Source organism: Gavialis gangeticus, unplaced genomic scaffold (genome assembly GCF_001723915.1).
Source record: "Gavialis gangeticus isolate Ggan-Ray unplaced genomic scaffold, GavGan_comp1, whole genome shotgun sequence".
In the NCBI taxonomy this organism is placed as follows: Eukaryota; Metazoa; Chordata; order Crocodylia; family Gavialidae; genus Gavialis; species Gavialis gangeticus.
Genome location: NW_017729030.1, coordinates 31,362,677 through 31,371,395, shown reverse-complemented (window position 1 = coordinate 31,371,395; position 8,719 = coordinate 31,362,677). Strand labels below are relative to the sequence as shown.

Genomic DNA, 8,719 nt, shown 5'->3' with positions numbered 1-8,719 from the left:
AAAAAATAAAAAATTATGTACTTGCTTCCATCATGTCTTTATGGGATCATAAATAATTTAAAATACTTGAATCAGGAGCTGCATTTTTTTTTTTTTTTTTTTAGAATATAAGCAAGCTATTCCAAGCTCAGGCCCAATTTTGAGACACTTGGAAATATCACCCGTGGCATTAAATATTTGTATTTCCTTTCCCCACCTCCACCACCACCAAGCCAAAGCACGTTCTGAAAGCTTTTACTAATCTTTGTCTGATGCTCATGGAAGAATTTTTTTTTTTTCCTTGTTATAGTAATGCAATTGGTCAAATGGGACTTTTAAAGTTAGGTGATACACTAAAAGACACTTTTGCTTTATGTACCTCTAATTTTGAGAACTGCAGCAAACTGGTATCTATCCAAACGAACAACTGCTTTCATCTCTGTTTTCTTAAAAAATTATTCTGCACACATTTGTTTAAATTACAAAAAGTTTTAAGAAATTATTATATTCCTGTTTTAGCTACCAGTGTCTACTTTCAGCAGAAGTCATCATGCAACAAGCCATGAATTTAATGGCATAAATTGTGCAGTACCAAGAAATACTAGGAAATAGGAACTATATACTTACTCCACAGTATTCAAGCATTTGAATGATTTCTTCTTCATAAACAGTTTGAGTATAATACTGTTTGTCTAGCTCTCTCCAGTTCACTGCCTTACTCAACACACCCTAAAATTAAAACAAACAAAACTGTTAGCAAAAAAAATGCTGACAAACACTTCGGAGGAATTACAAGAATCCATATCCACAGAAGAAAGAACAGATCCTTAAAATAATAACTATCTTTTGAAGTTGCAGTTTCCAACTTATTCTGGTCAGTGTCCACTTGAGAGCTCTAATAAAAAGTTTCCTAATTCACACCAGACAGGAGTAGTCATAAATCATATTTATTTCACTTTACATTAAAATAAAAAATAAAACATTTCCCCATTATAACTACGCTACTGCACACTGAAAAGTGCATCTTAAAAATTAAAAGCCTTACCATATAATCCAATCTTTTTGAATTGTAACAGAGAACCTGGAGCACCATATGATTACTGTATCAAAAGGAAGTTTGTCTACCTACAGTAGCTGCAGTCCTTTGAAAAGTACTGTTCATATATATTCTACTTTTGGTTTGCATATGCCTTATGCCCCTACTCAGAGTCATCCCTAGGGATGTGCGGGGCCTGGGGCATATCAGCCCATGTGGGGCGGGGGGGCACCACTCAAATTTAAGCGCTGAAGCATCTCATGTACTAGCATCCCCATGCTTCAAAATGGCAGCAGGGGCACTTGAACTAAGGCTACTCAAACGAGCTTTAGTTCAAGCCCCCCCCAATACCATTTTGAAGCACAGGGATGCTGATACTGGAGGCTGGGTGGAGCACATTCATTACCATGCAGAGGCAGGCTGGATTAATCAAGTCTGCTTCAACATGCTGCAATTACAGCGCATCAGAGCAGCCTCCACATTTGTGTACAGGCACCCCAGGAGTTTATCTGCACTAATGATTTCAAGACTGCTTTGCCCAAGATAAACATCAGATTTTCAAGTTTCTTCTAGGGAGCAAAGTTGGGTAAACGTATGCAGTAAACCCTAGTAAGTTATCCTATGTGCCTCTTTTTTTCAACACTTCTCAATGAGGCAGTAGAAGCTGCTTGCACCCTGGTGGCATGGACTAAAACTTTCAAAGGGTGTTTTTTAAGTGGGGAGAAAAGTGGCAGATATGCTTCTTGGGTGAGACAGAACACAAAACTATTTTTGGCAAGAGTTCTGGGTGAAGACTCAAAGTCCCCCTGTGCTTATGACTTAGTGTGCTGAGATCCAGCACAAAGTATCCTAAATCATCTAGCAGATTTTACTGCTCCTAAGAAGGTTGCTTTGACAGCTAGACAGAAAAAAGAATATTGTTGGTGGTGGTTCAAAGAATAGAAACACGCATGCTATAAACACAAATCAGAGAAAAAGGGACTTGGAAAGTCATCTAAACCAGCCCCTTGCTTGAGGTAGGCCCATTTTTGTCCAAACCATTCTAAAACAAAAAAGTCTAACAAGACTGGGACTGGAACCTGGACAGCAGTGGTGAAAAAGTGCTAAATCCTGACCACTAGGCCATCATAAAGAGTAGATGGCTTCCTGACTGGGGAAAGATCCTCTAGCTACAACAGAAGGTGAGAATGTCAGTAATTTTGAACTAAGAGTGGAAAAAGTTGAGACTGTTGGTAGGTATCATCCTGAGGAGTTCAAAGGTAGTTAAGATGTCATAGTGTTAAAAACATTCTGACCTGTTGTGGACTTAAAACAATTCTTGATGTAAAGAATTCATTATCATTTTTGTAGGTAAAGTGAAAACAAAGAGATGACATTTTAAAAGGTGTGCCTTGAGTCCATCAAGAAGTGTCTTGAGACTAAGAAGACTGAAAACCACTGCCCTAGATCTTCTTTGGTTGGAGATGCAACATTCCTCTCACACTCAACCTTGAGGTTTTACTGGCAGGAGAGGATCCTTTATAAGGGGCAGTCTTACACCTATGGAAAAAATGGAACCAGAACCGTTTTTAGAAGGATTGCTCAAAATTTTTAGCCCTCACTACCCCAGCGTTTGAAGGGCCACAGTGACCACCCAGAAGAACCAGAATTACAAGCAAGCCTTCTGGCTAACATAATAGCACATTTGTCTAGTATATTCCACTCACTGAGATGCTTGGTGTATCTCATGCGTCCATCGTTAAGGGATATTAATACTCTGGAAGACGCACAATTACTAACAGTGGAGAAGAGATGAACAGAGTATTGAATGGGCTTTCAAGAGGGAAAAAAGATGCTTGGCAAAGGTTAATTAGACTATGATTTTACACATAAAAGGCAGTAACTGAGAAAATATATAATCAAGAACACATTAAATAATCAAGAGCAAGAATAAGGAAAGAAGCTTAGGCAATTAAGGAGTGATAGAGGTTACAAAAAGTAAAAAAAGACGTTCAAAGTATTTCATAAAGTAACTTCTAGATTTAATTTGGAAAGACAAAGGCTTTTGGGATTCAAGAAAAACAAACAAACAAAACAGCTGCTATGTTCAAAAGAGTGGTTATAGTTTGAGAACCCAAGAATGTTCCTCACCATTCAAAACTAGAGTTGTAATTAGGAAGGGTAATATTAGCTATCCAGTGAGGCTTCAACGGTCTCAGAATACTCTTTTTTTTTAAACAATAATATTGTTCTATGCTACATATTAGCATTTATATGCAAAGTACTTTTTTATTACTAATTATATACAATTTGAAAGAAATATTACAGTAAATGTAGTCATTGATATTTCATTTACTACACCACTAAAAACTCTGTTTACAATTATTTCTAGTAACACAAGGTTATATTTGAGGAAGGGATACATTTTCAAAAGGCCCAATGATAGGCAGGTGCCAAGCTCCCATTTGTGCCTTTAAAAGACAAAAAAAGCCTTTCAAAAAGGCATTGGTGACCATCTCAAAACTTCAAACTGATTTGTTCATATTCTAGAAACCCAGTAACAAAACAAAATTTAGTTACCGTAGTAAAGACTCCAGAAGCAGTAGACCAGGAAAGACAAGGTATCAGTGGTAATGGTTTAGGCCAGTTTGTCACTGCTAATGAAGCCATCTGTTAGATAAAAAGAATGATAAAAAGAATATCAGAAGGACAAACTGCTTATTTTCATAGGACTGTACAAAGTTAAGCGTTACGTAATTTTAACTTATCCCTAAAACAAAGTAATTAGTATATCAAAACTTAGCAGCACTTCTAGTTCCATCCATCTGCAAAAACTTGAAAAATTAGACTTCCTTTTAGGACTTCCTGACAGACATTGCTTTGGGCATATCCTGGTTTCAAACCTACCAGTATTTATGTTTTAAATACAAGAATTCTGATTAACAAAACTTTCATTGTAATCAAGACTTCTTCCCAACAATGAAAACTTCATTTGCCATCTCAAGACATCCCTTCCTCCAAAAGCCTCCCAACTACTTTAGAAGCATAAAAGACACTTTCAAATCATGTATCTGAATAAATAAGACTTTAAAAAATATGCTTCAAAAGCTGAAGAATTTTTAAACTACACACCAAGAATCTCATCTATAAACACAGCAAAACGTATGCATCAACAAGATGTCTCATACAAAATGAGTGGAAGTTGGAGAACCAAACCCCTTTTAAAATGGTTTTTAAAAGTGAACTTTACCCAAAAGGAGTTTTATAGGAAGTTACTATTACTATGAAAACCATGACTATTGACAGGTAGTATATTAAAACTTCATATCGGCCAACCTTGCAGAGCTCCACAGTTGCCAACATTTAAGTAGGTAAAATAACAGATTAAGTAGCATGGCAAAAAAAATTATTGAGAACTATGGGTGAATTTTCAGATTGTTGGAGTGTGTTTTAATGGCATCTAGACAGTGGGAATTTCTGCACACTCATACTACGTGTCATGAATTTTTAGCAACTTCTTCCAGTTACTCTAAAATAATGAAAACAGGATTACTGTACAATTATCAGGTCTCCCTGTTTTTAACTGTACATTGGACAATCAAGTTAAAACAAAATACTTAACAGGTACCTATACAGAAAGACTTACATGTCCTCCCATAGATATTCCAGTCATTCCTAGAGGTCCATAGCCTTCTCTCTCCAGCCAGTGCAAAAGAACTGCCGATTCAAGAACAAGAGCTCCTCCCATCACAAATAGGTCCGAAACGTTTTTTAAACATGACCTCCTTTCCTCCCCAGAAAAGAAAAAACTATTTATTTTCCAGCGTCAGTTGTACCCACTCATTATTTCAATCTGTATTTATCCTTATAAACATTCTGGTCATACTCCAAACAAAATCAAACCCCTATGGAATTCAATAGGAGTAGGAGCAAATTCCGACTCTTCAGCCCTTATGTTCAAGTCCCACAAGGTTAATTTTCCTTACATATTTTTGCGATCCAGATCTACACAAAGACTAGGAGTACGCATGTGCTAATTTAAAAATATAGGATCATGGATTTTCATATTTTCAAATGAGATACTGAGAGCCTGGAAACTAATCAGCAGTAACGTTCTATGCAGCCGAGTAACAATGGGCCTTTCTAGATACATGACAACTAACTGATATGAGACTAGATGTACGACAGCCTATTGGCAAAGACAATTATTTTTCATTTTTCTTATTTACCTTATATCATTGAAAAATTGTACACAATATTTGAAGAGCAATCAGTAAGTCAGCTTTGGGAGCAATCATCAGTACCACTGTCTGACTGAAAGTGTAAGTTTGTCACTGTACTGAGAAATCCATGTAGTGTCTTAAAGAAAAGACAAGAAAAATGGAAAGCTATTCAGTTTAAACTTCAAAATAACCACAATGGTTGCTTGTACAAAAAATTACAGCCCAATTATGCAGCTGCTCCAAATGCTAGACAACATTTGGAGCAAATGGATGGCTTATAGAACAACAATAGCACTGGTCTGGGACAAGGGTCTGTGTCTGCGTTTTCAATATCTGTCAAGTTGCAAAAGATTACATGTCTTTTTTGCCTAGGCATCACTACTCCTGGGAACATTCTGAAGTCTGACAACTAGTAATTTTTATTTCAGTGCCACAAGAACAACAAAAGTATCTTAGGCTTTTGTAGACCAATACTTATTTGATACTAGAATTCTCATTTCCTATTGCTTTGTGTCCTGTGATTAAGGCTGCTCACTCTTCTACACTTTGTTTTTCAGAGACCTATCATCTGAAAGATAGAGGGATTAGGCTGTCAAATTGTCATCTGAAAGCAGAACACTGAATTTGCTGAGTAGTAGCCCAATAATAGAGAAACCACTAATTATAATTCTAAACCGACCAAATACAATTCAGTGACTACTTTCAAAAGGTTCTTCAAACTATTTTAATAGTTTTATTCTTCGAACAGAGATTTTTTCCTTTTCTCAACTATCAGACTGAAAACCCATTGTTCTATTCATAACAGGTATTGGTGAAACACAAGCTCAGAATTTAGATTAAAAACAGATTTTCCATTTTTTTGGGGGGGGGGAAAGGGGGCATGCATCAGTGGCCCAGTAAGAAGCTGATTGGTTTAAAAAGATTAGGCAACCGTTTCGTATCTTTATAACTGCCCTGCCAGGAATATTAGCAAATTAAAGCAATTACTCTGTTGCTTATACAGATTCCAAGGCAAAGTGGCACCTTGTAGACCAGGAGTCAGCAACCCCCGGCACACATGCCAAGCATGGCACTCAAGGCCATTTTGCTCGGCACACCAATGCCAGCCTGGGCTCTAAGCAGCTGCTGCCAGTTGCGGAGCCCAGGCTGCTCCCAGGAGATGGCTGGGAGGCTGCAAGCAGACCAGGCTCCCTAGGCCAGCTGGAGGTGGGAGGCTGCAAACAGCTGTTCCAGGCTCCAGCATGTAAGTACTCTAGGACTTTTCAAGGTAGACATTGTGGTTTTTTCAAAGATATTGAGCCCTATGCAGTTCTCATTAGTTCATGAAAAATGAAGTCACATATTCAAGTGACTAACTTAGAAATGAAAACTTAGGCATGTTAAAAAAGTCTTTCCCAAAAGTTCTTTTTCTACAGAAAAATAAGTTGTTGTAGAACTTAAGATTTATGAATGGTAAAATATATTAGAGTCCTTATTTGCATCCCTGCCAACTTAGATTTTAAACAGTTGGTCTACTTTGGGTGCAGGACACTTCAGCTTTCCTTTAAGCACCATGATCCACAAATCAAGCAAGCAAAATGTCTGTAATTTCACATAAACAAGGTATGGCTGAACCAAGCTTGCCAATGTTTATAAAAATTATTAATAAGCTTTTATACTACTATGAGAGTGTTGCAAACCAAAACGTCTTAAGACGACAGAATACAGCTGGGTAATATAATCATAATACTTACAATTGGTCCTTGGGTTTTCTGTAGCCATGTAAAAGATTCAAATTAAGGAAAATAAATGAATTAGTTATATATAAAGAGAAGTTAATTTGGGACGAAAATAAAAGCATATTGATAAACTCAATTCTGACTTCAGATATTACCTATTTAAACTATTTTATTTGGCATTACATCAAGTTAACTGCAGTATGATGAAGTCAATCATAATTTAAGACTGTATTCTAATGAGGTAGGGACAATCTCAGGGAGAGCGCTGTCAGGCCTTCAGTCAGTGCAGATGTAGTTGGGGATCTTCTAGAAGAGCCAGACATTTTTAAATCTGCAGGTCCAGATGCCCTCCACCCAAGGGTGTTGAGGGAGCTGGCAGGGGTCATTGTGGAGCCCTTGGCCCAGCTTTATGAGCATTCATGGTCATCTGGCCAGGTGCCGGGGGATTGGAAACTGGCTAATGTGGTCCCAATTTTCAAGAAAGGGAGGAGGGAGGCCCCAGGTAACTATAGGCCTGTAAGCCTCACCTCGGTGCTCGGGAAGATCTTGGAGAGAATCATCAAGGAGCACATCTGTGGGGGACCAGCAGGGGAGATCATGCTCAGGGGCAATCAGCATGGGTTCATCAAAGGCAGGTCCTGTCTGACCAAGCTAGTTGCCTTTTATGACCAGGTGACTAAATCCTTGGATGGTGTCGCCATGGACATAGCCTTTCTAGACTTTAAGAAGGCCTTTGACACCGTCTCTCACCCCATCCTCATCAATAAATTAAGCAACTGTGGCACTGATGCCTACACAGTTGGATGGGTCAAAAATTGGCTGATGGGGCACACCCAGAGAGTAGTGGTGAACAGGCTGTACTCAACCTGGTGAGATGTGAGCAATGGGGTATGCCAGGGCTCGATCCTCGGGCCCGCACTGTTTAACATCTTCATCAGTGACTTGGACGAGGGGGTGGAAAGCACGCTGTCCAAGTTTGCTGATGACACTAAGATGTGGGGTGAAGTGGACATGCTTGAAGGGAGAGAGAGGCTGAAAATAGGTTTAGACAGTCTACAAGAGTGGGCAGACGAGCATAGGATGGGGTTCAACGTAGATAAATGCAGGGTGCTGCCCCTTGGGGAAGGAATCCACAGCATGCACATACAGGCTTGGGAGTTCCCCTCTTGAACGCACGGAGGCAGAACAGGATCTTGGAGTCATTATTGACTCTGAGATGAACACGAGCCACCAATGCCAGACCGCAGCCAGCAAAGCCAGCCATACCTTGTCATGCATCCAAAGGCGCATCTCAGGCCAGTCCAGAGAGGTGATACTCCCCCTCTGTGCGACACTAGTCAGGCCACAGTTGGAGTACTGCATCCAGTTCTGGGCGCCGCACTTCAAAAGGGATGTGGCCAGCATGGAGAGGGTTCAGAGGAGGTTCACCCGCTTGGTGAGAGGGCAGCAGGACAGGCCCTATGAGGAGAGATTGAGGGACCTGAACCTGTTCAGCCTCAGCAAGAGGACGCTGAGGGGGACCTGGTGTCTGCCTACAAACTCATCAGGGGAGATCAACAGCAAATAGGTAGAGCCCTTTTCTCCCCAGCACCACTTGGGGTGACAAGGAGCTTATTACCATTGTTGATGAAGAACAGGTTTAGGTTAGAGATCAGAAGGCAATTTTTTACAGTTAGGGTAGCCAAAAATCTGGAACCAACTTCCCAGGGAAGTGGTCCTCGCCCCTACCTTAGGCGAATTCAAGAGGAGGTTGGATGATCACCTGTCTGGGGTCTTGTGAACCC

The 8,719-nt window shown here is 39.6% G+C and overlaps 1 protein-coding gene across 3 annotated transcripts in view; it reads right to left on the bottom strand.

Moving 5' to 3' along the window:
* The window catches only part of ABHD18 (abhydrolase domain containing 18), a 48,978-nt gene that overhangs the window by 18,859 nt on the left and 21,400 nt on the right, over positions 1–8,719 (bottom strand). The window contains exons 2-6 of one of the 3 annotated variants that reach the window (XM_019522086.1): positions 6,951–6,968; positions 5,224–5,353; positions 4,641–4,779; positions 3,575–3,664; positions 607–708 (exon numbers count right to left, since the gene is read on the bottom strand). In XM_019522086.1, the coding sequence (XP_019377631.1) occupies positions 607–708; positions 3,575–3,664; positions 4,641–4,742 (294 nt within the window). In that variant the 5' untranslated portion in view covers positions 4,743–4,779; positions 5,224–5,353; positions 6,951–6,968. Of the gene's footprint in view, positions 1–606; positions 709–3,574; positions 3,665–4,640; positions 4,785–5,223; positions 5,354–6,950; positions 6,979–8,719 lie in introns of all 3 variants that reach the window. The other 2 variants (XM_019522084.1, XM_019522085.1) reach the window with 2 other exon arrangements.